Source organism: Natrix helvetica (assembly GCF_964273705.1).
Source record: "Natrix helvetica genome assembly, chromosome: 2".
In the NCBI taxonomy this organism is placed as follows: Eukaryota; Metazoa; Chordata; class Lepidosauria; order Squamata; family Natricidae; genus Natrix; species Natrix helvetica.
Window position 1 is genome coordinate 18,926,512 of NC_138552.1, and position 18,626 is coordinate 18,945,137.

General features: G+C 43.1%; 1 protein-coding gene across 1 annotated transcript in view; it reads left to right on the forward strand.

The window, feature by feature from the left end:
- Positions 1–16,794, forward strand: part of TARS1 (threonyl-tRNA synthetase 1) — a 32,937-nt gene extending 16,143 nt beyond the window's left edge. Inside the window, exons 9-19 of the mRNA XM_081942231.1 lie at positions 384–530; positions 2,151–2,249; positions 2,507–2,673; positions 3,690–3,852; positions 4,158–4,295; positions 6,237–6,314; positions 8,746–8,846; positions 10,466–10,570; positions 11,770–11,842; positions 14,092–14,206; positions 16,342–16,794. Of these exons, the coding sequence (XP_081798357.1) occupies positions 384–530; positions 2,151–2,249; positions 2,507–2,673; positions 3,690–3,852; positions 4,158–4,295; positions 6,237–6,314; positions 8,746–8,846; positions 10,466–10,570; positions 11,770–11,842; positions 14,092–14,206; positions 16,342–16,490 (1,335 nt within the window). The 3' untranslated portion in view covers positions 16,491–16,794. The remainder of the gene's footprint in view (positions 1–383; positions 531–2,150; positions 2,250–2,506; positions 2,674–3,689; positions 3,853–4,157; positions 4,296–6,236; positions 6,315–8,745; positions 8,847–10,465; positions 10,571–11,769; positions 11,843–14,091; positions 14,207–16,341) is intronic.
- Positions 16,795–18,626: the final 1,832 nt, after the last annotated feature.

Below are 18,626 nucleotides of genomic sequence, written 5' to 3' on the forward strand. Positions count from 1 at the left end.
TTGCTTTCATTAAAATCAGTTGGTCTTCTATGGGAATAAATTGAGTCCCTTTGTTGTTTTTTTGTTTATTGCAACTGTAAAAAAAAGTACTTTACTTTAAAATATTTCTCAAACTCATCCCGCACATGAGTTTGAGAAATATTTTATTGGTAACTGTTTTTTATTGTTGTACAATAGTTTACATGTCTTAATGTTTCCTTTCATCCAAACGTTATGTAAGAGATTTGCAGATCATAAGATATCCTAAATTATTTCTGAAGTTTAGGAAATACATATGCTTAAATATGGACTGAATATGTAGCATTACTTTCCTATAAAATCTGTAATTACTTAAAATTGTTCCATGATAACACTTTGTTACCTAATCTTTTCTATAACTCCAGAATTCTTCTACCTATTGGGAAGGAAAGTCTGATATGGAAACCTTGCAAAGGGTTTATGGCATCTCCTTCCCGGATGCTAAGATGCTGAAAGAGTGGGAAAAGTTCCAAGAAGAGGCAAAGAACCGGGATCACAGGAAAATTGGACGGGTAAGAGGAATTACTGCTCAAAGAATGCATATGCTTTTTTAAAATAAAAACAATTTCTCATTCTTCTTTGCTACATAAAATAATAGTTTATATTCAAGTTTATATTCAATATCCTTGCCATCCCCAAGTCAAAGATGCAGAACTTTGTCTAATAAGACATGATAGCAGTGTTCTAATATTCCGGGCTGCCACAAAGAAGAGGGAGTCAAGCTATTCTCCAAGGCACCTGAGGGTAGGAGAAGAAGCAATGGGTGGAAACTAATCAAGGAGAGAAGCAACTTAGAACTGAGGAGAAATTTCCTGACAGTGAGAACAATTAATCAGTGGAACTGCTTGCTTCCAGAAGTTGTGAATGCCCCAACACTGGAAGTCTTTAAGAAGACGTTGGAGAGCCATTTGTCTGAAACGTTACAGGGCTTCCTGCCTAGGCAGGGGTTGGACTAGAAGACCTCCAAGGTCCCTTCCAACTCTGCTATTGTATTATATTGTATTGTCTCCTGATTTATAATCTTTCAAAAGTTCTTCCGACTTCCACACTAGTTCTGAGTCAGGTATCCAAATCCTTGCATACTTCATGTAGAGCTTGGAGGCTGCCATGGTGGTGGCTCAATAATAGTATACGGTAAAGTTTCCCCCACACATGCATGCTAGTCATTCCCGACTCTAGGGGGCGGTGCTCATTTCCGTTTCAAAGCCGAAGAGCCAGCGCTGTCCAAAGACGTCTCCGTGGTCATGTGGCCGACATGACTAAACACACCAAAGGTGCACGGAACGCTGTTGCCTTCCCACCAAAGGTGGTCCCTATTTTTCTACTTGCATTTTTTATGTTCTTTCGAACTGCTAGGTTGGCAGAAGCTGGGACAAGTAACGGGAGCTCACTCCGTTATGCGGTGCTAGGGATTCGAACCGCTGAACTGCCGACCTTTCTGATCGACAAGCTCAGCGTCTTAGCCACTGAGCCACCGTGTCCTCTATTAATAGTATATCAGAAGGCAGATGCTATAAAACCATGAGTTACTATGGTTTTGAATACTATGATTATTGAAAAGAGGGGGAAAGGATGCATATGATGCTTTTTTTTTCTTGCATGGATCTTCCATCCTTTATAATAGCAGTGAGCTCCCTCTCTCTTCATCTTTGTTGGAATATAATTTGAAGTTACTTTTTTATTTTCCGTTCTCAGATGGAAAGCCATGTGTACTTGAAAATCTGGGTATCAGGCTCCCTTAATGTGACATCTTGCAAGGCCATCTGAGATTCTTTTAAGCTTAAAACGGAGTGTTTGATTTTTAGGAAATCATGCATGATGCAGATTCTCTAAATCCCTTCCAGCCAGGTTGCAAGACTTGGTTTTAGGGCGTAGCATGTTAGTATTGGGGATGCTGCCAGCTTTATTTCTGGCTTAAGGGATTTTTAGTGGTTGGACTTTTTCCTTAATTACATTTTATTATTCATGATGCACTTGGTTTTAGCAGTTTGTGGAACACCCAGAGTCTTAATTATCAATTAAGCAATAGAAGTGATCTTGGAAAGGAATTGTTTATCTGAATATTCTCCAGCAATAGTGCAAATGTAAGGAAATAAATAAGAAAACTGATTTTTTATTTATTTATTCCAAAGGATCAAGAACTCTTTTTCTTCCACGAACTCAGTCCTGGCAGCTGTTTCTTCCTTCCGAAGGGCTCTTATGTCTATAATACACTGATAGAATATATCAGGGTAAGTCACGGCAATTCATCTCTATGGTATCAGCAGCATTCCTTCCTTCAATTCTTCCTCCTCTAGAAGTTTTGCTGCAGCAGAAATGACCCTGGCTGCATTACAGTTTCTACATAATGAAAATTATGGCAGCACAATTTTCTTATGAAAATTGTGCTGCCTTGGTCAATGCATTTATAGCAGGGTGGATTTGATTTAAATCGAGTCGAGTTAAATCATGATTTAATGTGGCTCTGACTCTTTGATTTTTTTCACAGAGCGAGTATCAAAAACGAGGTTTCCAAGAAGTTGTGTCTCCAAACGTTTACAACAGCAAGCTTTGGATGACCTCTGGCCATTGGCAGCATTACAGTGACAACATGTTTTCGTTTGAAGTGGAAAAAGAGATCTTCGCTCTGAAGCCCATGAACTGCCCTGGACATTGGTATTGGATTTGTGCCAACTTTTAGATCAATTGCTCTTTTTTTCCCTTCCTATTCTCCTTTGGTCTAGAACAGAGATCTCCAAACTTGGCAACTTTAAGACTTGTGGACTTCAATTCCCAGAGGAGTTGAAGTCCACAAGTCTTAAAAGTTGCCAAGTTTGAAGACCTCTGGCCTAGAATTTAATACCTTACTCTTGGAACATACTTGCAAATATTTGTTACCAAAGCCCATATGGCAATGCTTCGTTGCTGTGGCTACGATCGATTTAGTAACTGACACCTGTCTGTTTGGGTAAACATGTACTGTATCTCCCCTTCTGGTGCTGTGCTTGGCTGGCTGCTTCTCTTCTGTCTGATACCTTTGGAAAACACAGAACTGTCAACACAAGGGACGATTCCAGTTTTGTGTTTATAAATTTGTGTATAGATTGCCACAAACGCAGTACAGTTTAGATGGGAAAGATAAAGCTAACGTGTTGATAATCTGCTAGTTGTTCTCATCTAGGCTTCCCAAAAGCAGAAAGCAAATTCCTGGTCCCGACAAAAAACCCTTTTATTAATTTATTGTGAATTCTGCTCATTCACATCCAGCAAAGTCTTTCAAGGGAGGATTGCCAAAGATTGAACTGTTTAATGAAACAGGAGAGAGGATCAAAACCACAAGGATAACCATATTCATTGTATTTAATTAATGACATGCAATTCCAATTCATCAAATGTGGGCTTTGTCCTACCCTACCTGTGTTTTTAGAGAATGGTCGTTAGAGTACCACTTCAAAAGCAAGCGTGGTCTTTGGGCCAAACATAGTAGCTAAAAGGAATGATAACATGTGCTCTGCTGAGCTGGAAATCCGAAAACTGTAGTCCTTAACCTGCCTGGAGAACTTCTGGTTGGGGAAATTTGGCAGATTTGTAGAAAAGAATCTGCTTTTCAAGACTGTTTTTGATTCTTCATATGGCTGTTCTCAGCAATGTCATCCCGGTCAGATGTCAACTATTTATCTTACTTTCTTAAGTCTTATGTTTGATCATCGGCCGAGATCTTGGAGGGAGCTGCCTCTGCGCCTGGCTGACTTTGGAGTTCTGCACCGTAACGAACTGTCTGGGACACTGACCGGTCTCACCCGAGTGAGGCGGTTCCAGCAAGATGACGCTCACATATTTTGCGCCATGGAGCAGGTGGGAAATGATCTAGGGCAGGGGTGTCAAACTCAAGGCCCGAGGGCCAGATCCAGCCCGCAGGCCTCCCGAGCTCCGTTTTCACTGACAGAGCACTTCGGCCACCACAGGCGTCCCTGACACAAGTGACGTCGAGCTGGCCATGCCCCCTGGTCATGCCCCCCCCCCCCGAGGTCAAACACAACCCTGATGTGGCCCTCAATGAAATTGCTTTTGGCAGCCCTGATCTAGGGTAATTTAAGGAAAATAGTGTTATAAAAACGAATAGATATTGATCGCATTGGGTCTTTTCGTTTTGTGGACAGATTGAAGGGGAGATCAAAAGTTGCCTGGAATTCTTGCGCACCGTGTATGACGTCTTTGGTTTTTCCTTCAAACTTCACCTCTCTACCCGTCCCGAAAAGTTCCTTGGAGATATTGAAGTGTGGAATGAAGCTGAAAAGGTATTTGTGTCCTAAATATAGCAGTTTGTTCATTTATTTCCTATAATAATGTAGTAAGTGGGCCAACGTAAATCAGTCTTGAGTAAGCTCTATCCAAATACATGATTTCCAATTAATAGTTTGGGAATTAAATTGTACTGAGCCTGCAGTCCCTGGTGTCCTCAAATACCTTTTCTTAGAGAGATGAAAAAAGAACACATTCTTTATGTGGATTTTTTTTCTATAACCTTAGATGCACAAGTTCCATGTAGATAGATGAGAGGCAGCAGGAAAGGAAGGAGCACAAGGATTGAGGGCAGGGGTGGGTGGGCTTCAAAAATTTCAGCAACAGGCTCTCTGCCCGGTTGCTGGGTGGGCGTGGCCTAGTCGGCCTCCTGCAGCATAGCGAGGGACAGTTTTTGCCCTCTGCAGGCTTCGGAGGCTTTCTTTGAGCCTCTAGGAGGGTCAAAACCTCCTCCCCTGGGCTCCGGATACCCTCCAGAGGCCGGAAACGGGCCCTTTTCTGGCCTTCTGGGAGGTCCATTTTACCCAAGCCTCCACGCAGGCCCTGCATTTACCTCGCATCCAAAATGCGCCACATGGAGACTCCTGGGAAGGGTGGGGCAGGGTGGGATGGCGGGGCAGGCGGAGCCAGCCAAGGGTGGGATTTGGAGGTTCTCCGAACCAGCCATAATGTTAGCTGTGGGTTCTCTCAAACTCGGGAGAACCCGTAGCAGCTCACTCCTAACTGAGGGGGACAAAATGTAGGAGGCCAAAAGGAACTGACAACTAACTGAACAAGTTTGGCATAACTTTTTGAACTGACAACTTTTATTAAAAGGCATATCATTTTGTGAACTGTAGCACGAAGGTGATTCCTTCTGATCTTTAGCTATCATAGCCGTAGGCTGCCATGAACTTTGGGCTACTATAGATTTAAATGGTTCTGCTACCTAATAAATTCAGAGGACAGAATCCATTGCCAGGGAATATAGCTTTAGTGGATCACACTTGAAAGTTAATTTAGACTAAAAGCACATGTTAAGTCTATAACTAACTGATGCTCAGTATATTTTAAGTCCACCTTAAGGGATTCTGAGATTGGAAGGAAGAGAGTTTCTAGATAATAGGCTAGCACTGTGATTCAGCGTAGCTTGGTGAATATCGTATTTACTGATATATTGCCAGCTTCTTGAAACTCACAGCAGTTAACAAAGTAAAACAAGTAAAGCAGTCACCAGGGTTAACACTGACTTATTCTGACCGAGGCTTCCCAAGAGCATGAAGCAAATTCCTTGTCCCAACAAAAACCCCTTTTATTAATCTGCTGTGAATTCTGCTCATTCACATCCAGCAAAGTCTTTCAAGGGAGGATTTACAGTCACCGAACTTATCTGGTTTGGAGACCTGCCAGAAACTTGGCAAGGGGTCTTGGAGAGTCATGAACCAATTAATCGAACCAATTGTCTCCTGAAAACTCCAATCCTCTTTCGCTCCTCTTTTATTTCCTCTGGGAGAGGCCATTCATTGTCCACTTGTGGCCTTACTTCCAAGTCTACCCCCCTGTTCTTTAGCTGTTCCCTTCATCTGGCAACTCTGCATGTGCACACTGGGAACAGGCTCCAGCTGTTCGTCCGCCTCACTGATGTCTGACTCCGAAGGCAGCTGATAACTGGCATACAGCTCTGGCTCCCTCTCTGCTTCCGACACAGAGCCCTCATCAGAGCCTTCCCCAGACTCCAGGACTGGCCCATGTTCCTCCCCAACCTCCTCACTGTTTGAATCTGCTGCCAGCTCTGCTGGCAGGCCACAACATGCCTTGGCTATACAAACACATACACACACGCACTCACAAAAGTAAGAAGTAAACTCCTCTAACCTTTGTGTTGTGAAGAAGAGAAACAACCAGTCATTTTGTGTAGAATAAATCCATTAATATTTGGCATATCAATTTTCCCCCAGCAACTTGAAAACAGCCTGAATGAGTTTGGCGAAAAATGGGAACTGAACCCTGGAGATGGAGCTTTCTATGGGCCGAAGGTTAGTAAATCGCCTTAAGAGCAACATTTTTAAATACTCTTTCATTTTCCATGAAGTTGTTTTGTAATTTGTTTTATTAGAGAAGCTGTTGACTAGTACTGTTCGCTTAGCTGTGCTTGACTCCCATTATACCACAATTCTCTTCAGGGCTCTGAGGTTATTTAGCAGAATATTGAGGCAGGAGGGTGAGAAAATACTCTACCTGTTTCCCTGAAAATAAGACCTCCCTGGATAATAAGCCCAATCGGGCTTTTGAGCACATATGCTAAAATAACACCTCCCCCGAGAATAAGCCCTCCCCGAAAATATTGCAACATAGCAGCAGCCATGAGGTGACCATGCTCCTCGCCTCCTGCACCTCAAAAATAATAAGACCTCCCCGAAAATATTTTAACACAGCAGCAGCCATGAGGAGACCATACTCACCGCCTCCTGCACCTCAAAAATAATAAGACCTCCCCGAAAATATTTCAACACAGCAGCAGCCATGAGGAGACCATACTTACCGCCTCCTGCACCTCAAAAATAATAAGACCTCCCCGAAAATAAGGCCAAGCGCTTATTTCGGGGGGTCAAAAGAAAATAAGACCCTGTCTTATTTTCGGGGAAACACGGTACTCCTGTACCATAAAATGGGGACAGGTTGGTGTATGTATGCGACAAGATTGCTCACTTATTCTTAGCCTTCCTCTTTGCCTGTTGAATAAGTAAAGCTTATCAGGGGAGTTGATCTGAGGAATGGAGCAGACCAGTGTTTCTCAGCCTTGGCCATTTGAAAATGTGTAGACTTCAACTGCCAGAATTCCTCAGCCAGCCACAGTGGCTGGGGAATTCTGGGAGTTGAAGTCCACACATCTTCAAGTGTCCAAGGTTGAGAAATACTGGACAAGACTATGAGCTAAACAAAATTGTATACAGAAGAATTGCATGTAACAGATTTGTATGTGCGATACAATGTGGTGAAATAGGGTGAAGACTGCCTCTCTTTATTTGTTCTCAGGGTATGTGGTAGATGTAGATAGTCTTTCATTTGGCAAGATTCTGTCTATAGGAAACAATGAAGAACTCAGCTTTGAAGTATCAACACATTTCATTCTTTGTTTTGGAGGCCTGACAAGTGCAGTGCTTGGAACGAAAATGCTAGATCTGATTGATAGCGTTTCACTGACACTTTGCAAGGTGAAAATGAGAGGAACACATCCATTTCTGTGTAATTCAGAGACAAAGACAATTCTTTGCACTATTTGTACCAAGGCAAACTAGATTATAAAGCAAGGTAGTAAAAAAGAATCCTAATGAAATATCTTAGGAAACCTTTTGCTCTCTTTGGGAAGGAGCTGCTGATTATAACGATTGTGAAATAAAATAAAATAAGCCAGATATAGGCACCATATTGTTAAATGAAGGAGTTATCGTATTTTCTGGAGTATAAGACGCACCAAGATTTTGAAGACCCAAATTTTTAAAAAAGATTTTGCACTCTGCAGACCTCCCAAAAAGGCTCGTTTTTTGCGAAAACGGGCCTGGTTTCTGTCAAAAAAAAGGGCATGCCATAGCCTTTAGGAGGCTTGTAGAGTGCTCCTGGGGGCTGGGGGGGGGGGCAAAAATGAGCAAAAAATGGCTGGTTTTCCGCTCATTTTTGCCCTCCCCGGGAGCACTGTGGAAGCCTTCTAAAGGCTATGCATGGTCATTTTTGCAAAGGGGGCGGGGTTTTGGGAGGCTAAAAATTCAGTGTATAAGACGAACCTTCTTTTTTGGGGAGAAAGGGTGCCTCTTATACTCCGAAAAATACGGTAATCAAGATTTAATGGAAGCAGGAGAATAATCTTGAAGCTAGTCCCTGGGTGAAGAACTTGCTTGTTCGTTCTTCCCTTAGACACTAAGATATGTTTTTCCTCAGCGGACCGTTAGACAATGTGAGGACGTTTTTCATTATGACGCGAATTCCAAATTGGGTACAAAATAGGATTTTAAAATGTGGAATTAAGTGATATTAAAAATCAAGGCCACAAGGAATAATAGCAGATTCGTTTAGAATTAAAAGCTTGAGTGAAAAAATATATTTTCAGCTACCTCTGAAGCTTGCAGAGCTTGGTGTGGGCTAAAACCATGGCAAATGCCACACCATCAATAGAACCTCTGGTCACGAGCGCTTCTTACCACGACCAAATCAGGTTCCGACCAAAAAAAATCCCATTTTTTTTCTGCAGTCGATTTTCCCTTCCACACCAATTTTTTGTTTCCATTTCCAAAATTAGGTTCAGGTCATGATCAAAGATGCTTTTTGAAGAAGCAATTGAACTTACTTTGTTTTTCTGTGAAGACGTTTCGCTTCTCAACCAAGAAGCTTCTTCAGTTCAGTTCTTCTATATTTGTAAGAATTCTGTCCATGTTTGCTTGTCTCATCCTCTTAACTTTTCACCCCCAAAAGATTGATATCCAGATCAAAGATGCCATTGGGAGGTACCATCAATGTGCCACCATCCAGTTGGATTTCCAGCTCCCTCTGAGATTTAACCTGACATACATGAGGTACGTACATCCCGTGGTTTTATTCTGCATTTTATAATTCTCATCTAGTTAACTGGGTTTTGAGAATTATCGTAATTTTTGGAGTATATGACGCACCTTTTTCCCCCTTAAAAGAGGGTGAAAATTTGGGTGCGTCTTATACACTGTATGTAGCCCCACCCACCCACTGCCCCCCACCCTTTGGCCTCTGCCTCCCAGCAATTTACCTCCATACAGCAAACAGGGAAAAAGGGGCTGGCAGATAGGCTATAGCAGTGATGGCAAACCTTTTTTGGCTCACGTGCCACAAGTGGGGGGAGCACAGGGGGGTCGAGTGCAGACATGCCGCACCCATAATGCAACGCGCGACCCCCCTAGTGTGCATGCGTGCATGCGTGCAAAACGCGCGACCCCCCCATTTTTACATGGTTTTTTTTTGCCCTCCCCGTGCTCCAGGGGCTTTATAGGAGCCTGAGGAGGGCGAAAAGAGCCTCCCCCGACCCCCCAGAGGCCCTCCGGAGCCTTCAGGGACTGTCCAGAGGCTTCCCTGAAGCCTTCGGAGCGCTTAAAACCACCCTCCGAGCAAACCAGAAGTGACTTCCGGGTTGCTCGGAGGGTGGTTTTAAGCACTCCGAAGGCATCATGGAAGCCTCGGACGGTCCCTAAAGCCTTTGGAACGCTTAAAACGACCCTCCGAGCAAACCGGAAGTGACTTCCGGGTTGCTCGGAGGGTGGTTTTAAGCGCTCCAAAGGCATCAGGGAAGCCTCAGACGGTCCCTGAAGCCTTCGGAGCGCTTAAAACCACCCTCCAACTGGTTTGCTCGGAGGGTGGTTTTAAGCGTTCCGAAGGCTTCAGGGACGGTCCCTGAAGCTTCCGGGGGGGCGGGGGGGCTCTTTTCGCTCTCCCCAAGCTCCTATAAAGCCTCTGGAGCCTGGGGAAGGCGAAAAATAGCTTTTAAAAAGGTGAACTCAGCTGGCGAGCGCGCGCATGCATGCTGGCCAGCTGACAGGGCCTCGCCTTGCGTGCCCTGACTAATGGCTCCGCGTGCCACTTGTGGCACGCGTGCCATAGGTTCGCCATCACGGGGCTATAGCAATCCCTGCAGTCTAAAACATAGATTGTACCCAAACTGAAAGTGAAACTTTCTGTTTGCTCCAAGAGGCAAATTGCTGGGAGGCAGAAGTAGATTTTTTTTCTTGTGCTAATCAGGCTGTTTCCTGCAAGGAGGAAGTCAATAACTATAAATTCCTATAGAAGGTTCAAATTTGTTAGACTTATTTTTTAAAGACTGCTTTATTATTGTTCTAGACAGCTTAACAAAATGAAGAAGCTTTTTAAAATAAGTGCTTGATCTGAAGAGGCCCAGTGGTATTGTATCTTCTTTTAAATAGCAGAGAATAACTATACTTCCAGAAAGTACATCAATTTTAACAGCTTCAGTACAGGTATAGTCTGAAACGTAACCGTACAAACAGTGTATATTGTCTGTGCTGTTTGCTGTTTGTTGCAAGGAGGCAAATTGCTGGGAGGCAGAAGCAGATTTTTTCCTCCTTGTTTTCCTCCGCAAAAGCTAGGTGCGTCTTATACTTTGGAGCGTCTTATACTCTGAAATATATGGTATACTGAATTTATCTTCTAGCCATGATGGTAATGACAAAACGAGACCGGTGATTATACATCGTGCCATTTTGGGATCGGTGGAGAGGATGATTGCTATCCTGACTGAAAACTACGGGGGCAAATGGTATTGTATTGTTATTTTATACAGATAGTCCTCCAACTTACAACCATTCATTAAGTGAGTGTTCAAAGTTACAACAGCACTGAAAAAAATGGGACTCATGACCGGTTTTCATACTTGTCATTTCAACATTCTGATGGGCAAGTGATCAAAATTTGGGTGATTGATAAGTGGATGTATTTATGACAGTTGCATTGGGTCATGTGATCATCATGTGTAACCTTTGCAACTGGCTTCCGACAAGCAAAATCAATAAGGGAAACCCAGATTCACTTAATGACTGCATAATGTATTTAACAACTGCAGTGATTCACTTAACAACTGTGGCCAAAAGGGGCATAAAATGGGGCACAGCTGTCTTGCTTATCAACAGAAGTTTTGGGTTTCATTGTAGTCATAAGTCTAGGACTACCCGTACATCAAAATATGAAATCATAACTGTCAAGTTATAAGTGCTATCATATCATACTCCATACATTTCAAGGTGGTGTATATAATATCCCTACTTGCTATTTTCCCCACAACATCAACCCTAAATAAGGGGGCTGAGTTTAGACATTGCAATAAATCAGGGGTGTCAAGCTCAAGGCCCGCGAGGTGCTTAGATCTGGCTCACGGGGGGTGGGCCTGGAAATAGCTAAGGACTGGCCCGCGCCCTGTTTTTGGCCTGTACGGCCTCCTACAGCACACTGCCGGCGAAAATGGGGCTTGTTGGGCCTCACGTGCTCCCTTCACCCCGTTTTTGGCTTGGACGGTCTCCTGCCCTACTTTGCTGGTGAAAATGGGGCACGGGGGGGCACGCGTGGCCAGCAGGGTGCTGCAGGAGGCATCTTTCCCGTTTCCACCCATTCAAAGTTACAACAGTGCTGAAAAAAAGTAACTTACAACATCTTATTAAAGCCATGTAAGAAGCCATGTTACATTTTGAACCAGAAAATTTGTTCAATCTCAATTAGTTGGTAGAACTACGGTATGGAATCAGGATCTGACCTATTCTGAACTATGACGAATAATCCTTTTTTTTTCTGATACTGTAAGAAATGCACAGTTTTGAAGCCCATTCTGTGTACACATCCTAAGAAATACTTACAATTAATAGCAGTGCAGAAGGTCATTGTTGCTAGATCCTCCCAAAGTTAGCAGGAATTGCTGTTGTCTTTAAGCATATAGCAGTGACTTCTGTTGCTTCTCTTTTGCCCAAGGCCACTCTGGTTATCTCCTCAACAAGTGATGGTAATACCAGTTGGACCAACGTGTGATGAATATGCACAAAAGGTAAGTTTTAACTTTTATTTTGTCCTTTATGCAAAATCAACTTAGGAACGCCTACAGATGTGAACATATCCAAAAAGAGAATGGCAAATTCCTTGGCAAAAGAAGCCTCGCTTTTTGAGAGCAACATAGATGGATTCTATGTTGTCAGAGACTTAAATCCAGAAGTCCTTTTAGGCCATGTAAACGAAGCCCACACAAGAACAGGTGCAAACCACTCGAATTGCAAAGGAACTCTTTGTATGTAGCTCACACTTTGACCAATGTTTTAACTCCTTATTTACAAATCTATTTTGAAAGTGAACATCTGGGGATCTGAGAAGTGGGTTGCTAGCTGTCCAATAGAGAGGAATATCTGGGGAGATTTGTCTATTTAAGTGTGATTAAAGGCTGTTCTGCTTGTGGTTTTAGATGGAATAGAATAGAATAGAATAGAATAGAATAGAATAGAATAGAATAGTTCTTTATTGGCCAAGTACGATTGGACACACAAGGAATTTGTCCTTGGTGCATAATAATGGAATTATTATGTCTGTCATAATTTGTCTTTCTTGTCTCTGGTGCATAATCTCTCAGTATACATACAAGCAACAAATGATAAATCATGATCATAATACGATCATCATAAATCAGAAGATACAACACTCAGTGATAGTCATAAGATACTAAATAAAATCAATCTACATAAATCATAAGATAGAAACAACAAGGGATAGTCATAAGGAATAGATAATAGGAAAGACAAGAAGGATTATAGTAATACAGCCCTACTACATGGTTTGATACCTGTTGTGGCCCAGCAGGATCCGCTTGAGCTGCTGATGGACTCGGATAGTGAGGAACCATATGAGTCTGCCCTGGATGATGTGGAGGACCCTGTGCAGGGTTCAGACTCAGAGCAGGGACTGGAGAGGCTGGTTAGCCACCAGGAGGCGCCTGAGGCATGGAGCAGTGGGAAGGATCAAAGGCAGTTTGTCCCTGATGCTAGATTGAGAAGGGCTGAGAAACGGAAGCAGCAACTCCGTAGGCAGACTCATAAAAGATGATTAAGCACAGGTGGTTGTGGATTGGCGCCTCCCAAGAGAGATTATAGGTGAGGCGTTGGGAGGGGACATTTGCAGGAAACAACCGTTCGAATTAGTAATGAAGAAAATCTATCTGTGTATTCTAGCCGTGTCTGTTCGTTTGGACTATCTGTGTTGCTTCATTTGAATGCGAGTTGTCTGGGCCCTCAGCCAAAGGATTCGTTATCTCAGTAATTAAACAGTGGCAAACAGCCAAGCCTGTGTTCTGGGTTATTCACAGGCGTGGAGTGGGGGTCAGAACAGATACCCTAGGGCAGTGTTGGCAAACGTGTGTAAGGAAACCAGAAGCCCGCATGCGCACAAGCCAGCTGGTCTTCTTGCATGCATCAGAGGTGGGTTTCTGCTGGTTCACCCCAGATCGGGCGAACCGGTAGTGGTGGTGGCAGGAGGCTCCGCCCACCCACCCAGACAATTCTGTGCAGAAGAGTCGCACACAAGTGCACATGAGCAAACTGGTAGTACAATAAATTGAAACCCACCACTGGTGCACATGTGTGCCAGAAACCGGAAGAGCAGCTGCCCAGTGTGATGCACATGGGAAGACCAGCTGGCTGGTGCGCCAGAACCTGGAAGAGCAACGGGCCATGGCTCGCGTGCCCAGAGAGATGGCTCGGCATGCCACTTCGGGCACACCTGCCATAGGTTTGCCATCATGGTCCTAGGGCATAAGACAGTGCTTTGAGAATTAGTTGTTCCACCGTATCAAACCATGTAGCAGGGCCTTATTACTATAATCCTTCTTGTCTTTCCTATTATCTATTCCTTATGACTATCCCTTGTTGTTTCTATCTTATGATTGGGGAGAAACTGTTTTGTTTATGACTGTACAGTCATATGTGTGTTTGTGCATGCATATAATGTTTCCAGTGACAAAACCTTATTGCTATTTTCTTGAGTAATGTATCTAGATCAGTCACAATTTGTTTTCTTGTCTGCCTCTATTGAATATCTTTGAAAAACATGTTATCCGAATACTTCCTGTATAGATACTGTAGGGCTTAACTTCTCAATGATAATTTGATTACAGACTCTGTGACTATTCCAATGTCATGTTGGTGGAGCAACATGATTTTGATCTGGAGAATTGCAAAGCCCCCAAATGCCTTTCCCTCCAGATGTCTTGTTTCATGCACAATCTAAAACATTGCTGATTTGGTTCTCCCAAAGGTGAAGGAACAGTTCCATGATGCTGGTTTAATGGCAGATGTTGACGTGGACCCTGGTTGCACTCTGAATAAGAAGATCAGAAACGCTCAGCTTGCCCAGTACAATTTTATTTTAGGTAAAAGTGTCTCTGTGCAGTATGTGTGTTTGTGTGTCTAGCTCCATTTGAGCAATATCCACTTTAAAGCATCATTCAGAAGCTAATTAGCAGTTTGCCTGCTTGTTAACGTACGAAGTTGCTTTTTTTGCCAGCAGCATTCAGACATGCAAGGAAAGGACCGTTATTAAAATGCATGAGTTCTCCTTTTAATGAGTGCCACTTTTGGAACGAATCTGAGCTTCCAGGCCTGTAGAGCTATTAGATTGCACTAGGTCTTCATTTGTAGCAATGCACCTGTCAGCATTCCAAATATCATGCAGAATTAAATCAGAGTCCAAGGCAGAGCTATCCTTAACATTGCAATTTAATAAGACAGACATGTTGGCACATCTGTGGAATCCCAAATCTAAAAGCTTCCTGGGACTACACCTAGTTGAAAGTTCATAATCTTATCCCCACACCCATAAATCCATCACATGGTCCAATCTTCTTCGGCCACGCTGGCATCTCTACCCAGCTGGTTCCAGTCAGGTGCAGAGGTGCGGAGACAAAAGATGACCTTGGGCTTCTAGAAAGGAATGACAACAACACATTCCACAATTCTACTCCTTTCTATTCCCCCTCCCTATTACTATACTAATGAAACAGCATAATGAAATAATAGAGAGTATGGCAGGCCAAAGATCCTAAAAAGGAATATAACTGCAGGCCTGACACTCAAATTGACAGAAAATGCTGAGAACTCTGCTCTTCCGCCCCATTCCAGTGTTTCTCAACTGGCGATTTTAAGGCAGGTGGACTTCAACTCCCAGAATCCACCTGTCAAGTTACATCAATCAAGTCTGTATTATTGTCGTAGACCAACACAAGCAGGGTGAACTGCAAACAATAATTTTAAAGCTAAAATAAAATAAAATATACAGTTAAAAAAACATTAAAAATGAATATGTATGTATTAAATAAACTCCGTAAAAGTTAACTTATTTGTTGAGTTGGAGTTCACCTGTCTTAAGGTTGCCACGGTTGAGAAACACCGTTCTAATGAAAGAACTAAAGGCTTGAAAAGAGATGTAAAAATCAATGCATAAGGAACACATAGCAAATACAATGAAAAGAGATGGCATATACACTATATTGCCCAAAGTATTCGCTCACCCATCCACATAATCAGACTCAGTTGTGAGCGAATACTTTGGGCAATATAGTGTATTTAAAAAGCAATAGAGATGGAAACATTGCATATAGATGTATATTGTAAAAATGGGAAAGTTAACAAGAATATGTATAAAATAATATAATGGAAAATGGAAAACTCAAAATCAGAAAAAAGAAATACCAATAACAGAAAGCTGTAAAAGTGTAATTGCGATTTTAATGTTTGGAAAATGTCAATTTTTAAAAAAAAAATTTTTAAAGAAAGAACTAACAAAATGTCATGCTGTTTTCATACCAAAATACATAGACATCATCAAACACGATTATTACATACACCCACACCCACACACCCCTTCAGAAATGAGGTAGGGTCTGCCAGCGGGGATGCCCTGGAAACAGTGAAGGATGTCAACGAAAAAGGAGCTCGGGAGGCCACGCGCAGCCCTCCCACGCGCCATTTTAGGCCACGATGGCCTCCTGAAGCCGTCTGATAGCAAAAACGGACCTAGGGGGGGTATGTGTGTGGCTTCCCCCTCCCCCCGAGCTTTGTTTTCACTGTCAGAGGGCTTCAGGAGGCCGTTGTGGCCGAAAACTGAGCTCTGGAGCCTATTTTCACTAGCAGAGCCCTCAGGCCACCACAGGTCCCCTCAATATGAGTGATGTCAAGCTGGCCACGCCCAAACACACACACCTCTGAGGTAAAACACAACCCTGGCACGGCCCTCAATGAAATCCAGCTTGACACCCCTGGTATAGATGGAAACCCTGTAATTTTTCCATACCATTATGATAGTCGTGACAATGATCATTTTCTGCCCATAATAATGAAGGCGCCATCACCGCCCCGAGTCCCTTTTTGGGAGAGGGGGCGGTCTAAAAATCTAAGAAATAAATAAATAAAATAAATCACTCTTCAGTATTTTATAGTAATGCGTTGCATCTCCTTTTCTGATTTAACTTGTTTTTCTTCACTTTCTTCCTCTCTATCTGCCTTTTAGTTGTTGGTGAGAAAGAGAAGGCCTGTGGGACTGTGAATATCCGTACGAGAGACAACAAGATTCATGGTGAACGTACTGTGCCCGAAACAGTAGAAAGGCTGCTGCAGCTGAAGCACGGCCACAGCAAAAATGCTGAAGAAGAATTTTAACCAAATCCTTTCCTCCTTTACCTCCAGTTAGAGCTAGCTTTCTGGTTCTCTCCTATGTTCGTTTTGAGGGATAAAAGTTTTGCACTATCCTATCTTTGAAATAAGTCAAAAACACATTTATCGGTTCAGAATTCAAATAGGGATATGATGAGGGAGATTATTTTGATTAGCAACTGGATAAACGCTTCTGAAATGATGTATCTAAGATCCAGAGAAAAGGCTAATCAGGGATTCAGATCAAACCTCTTCGGTGTTTTTCTTCACAGAATAAATTTGTTTAAAATACCTTCTGATTTTCAACAAAGAGATTGTGCCCGTGTATTCTTTGGTGGTTTGCAATTCCTGTTCATTCTTCTTCTGTTTCATTTACAACAGAGTTTGCCAAACCTGACATCTTTAAGGAGGCTGGGAAATTCTGGGAGTTGAAATCCACACATTTTAAAGTCCCTAAGTTTGACAAACACTGATCTACAATATCATCTAATGCAGAACATCAAACTGTCCTAATATTTTCCTGCGTCAGGTCAGTTCCGTTGTCAATGGTTAGATGACATACATTTCTGGGATTTAAAATAGGATCGCATCCTGCTTATAGTTGAATAAATGACGTCTCCTCTTACACAGCAATCATTAACTCTTTCTCCTGCATCTATCTGATGTTCTACAACACAGAGTATGAGACGCAGCCCTATTTATAGGTGTTCAGTTTAGGAAAGATCATGACATGAGCTGGGAAAGATAATAGTTATAACGCCATTTGGGGGAAAATGAAAGCAGTACATTTCTTATTTTTCAAATAAGATAAGGCACTTCAGATGCTATTCTAAACATCTTTAGCTTTCCTGCTACTGACCAACTGGTGACGGGCCTCAATTTTTTCCCTTTGGGTACAAAGCCCTACCTTAAATCTGAACAATGAAAGCTCAGGAGAAAGACAGACTTGTTGAACCCAAGTGAGATGTCAACAAGTTCCAAATTCTGAGCTAGGACTCTGGATCAGCAAAGGGCCACACATGCCAGAAACTGGGCCGTGGAAACAAGCAAAGCACAATCTGTGGGATGCGGGAAGCACGTGAAACCCCACACACTTCAGACCGCAGAGCAACTGCTCCACAGAACTGGTCCCTGGTGCTCAAAAAATTGGGGGCCACTGATCTAGGAGAATGTGATGTCCCGTTTTTCATTACAACAGCAATCTCCAACCTTTCTAGCTTGGCAGACTGACAGAGGTGATGGCTGGAAGGGGGGGGGGGAGATGGCTTCGTGTGCATGCACACCAGGGGTGAGTTCCTGCCAGTTCTAACATCTTCTATAGAAGAGGTTCCACAAATCTACAGTGCCGTTTAGAACCAGTTCCAGCTCCCTCACTGCCCGTCTGCACCATGCTTGCTCCGCCCACCGCTCACTGATTGGCTGGCTCACCAATCGCCCTGCCCACCTCTAAGAGTCCTAACCTTAAAGTTTTAAAGCTGTCAAGTTTGAACATCCCGGGGGGGGGGGGTTCTAAAGGGTTAGGGGTGCAAGGGTCTTGTAACTTGACAGCTTTAAGACTTGCACACTTCAAATGCCAGAGTTCCTGAGCCAACATGACTGGAGGAGGAATTCTGGGAGTTGAAGTCCACAAGTCTTAAAGCTGTCAGGTTTGAACACCCCTGGGGGTTTTTTTTCTAAAGGATTAGGGGTGCAAGGGTCTTGTAACTTGACAGCTTTAAATGTGCTTCAAATGCCAGAGTTTTTGAGCCAACATTTTGCTTGCTAAGTGAGAGCGTTGTTAAGTGAGTTTCACCACATTTTACAAGTTGGCTACGTCCACCCAGTCACATGACTGCCAAGCCGCTCCCACTTGGTCACATGGCCAACAAGCCACTCCCACAAAGCAGGCCACACCTACAGAAGAGGTTCTAAAAATTTTTGAAACCTACCACTATTGCACACAGTGCTGTCACATGCAATTTCACGTGCTCACACATCAAGCTCACCCAACACTTTTGCACGCTCGAATGCCAACATGGCTCAGCAGTAGTAGTGGGGCCGCTGTCCTACAATAAATAAATATTTTCCCCCCAGAAATTATTTAAAAGAAAACATTGAAGGGTTGTCTCTGAACATCCAGCACTCATAAGCAATCCTGGTTCT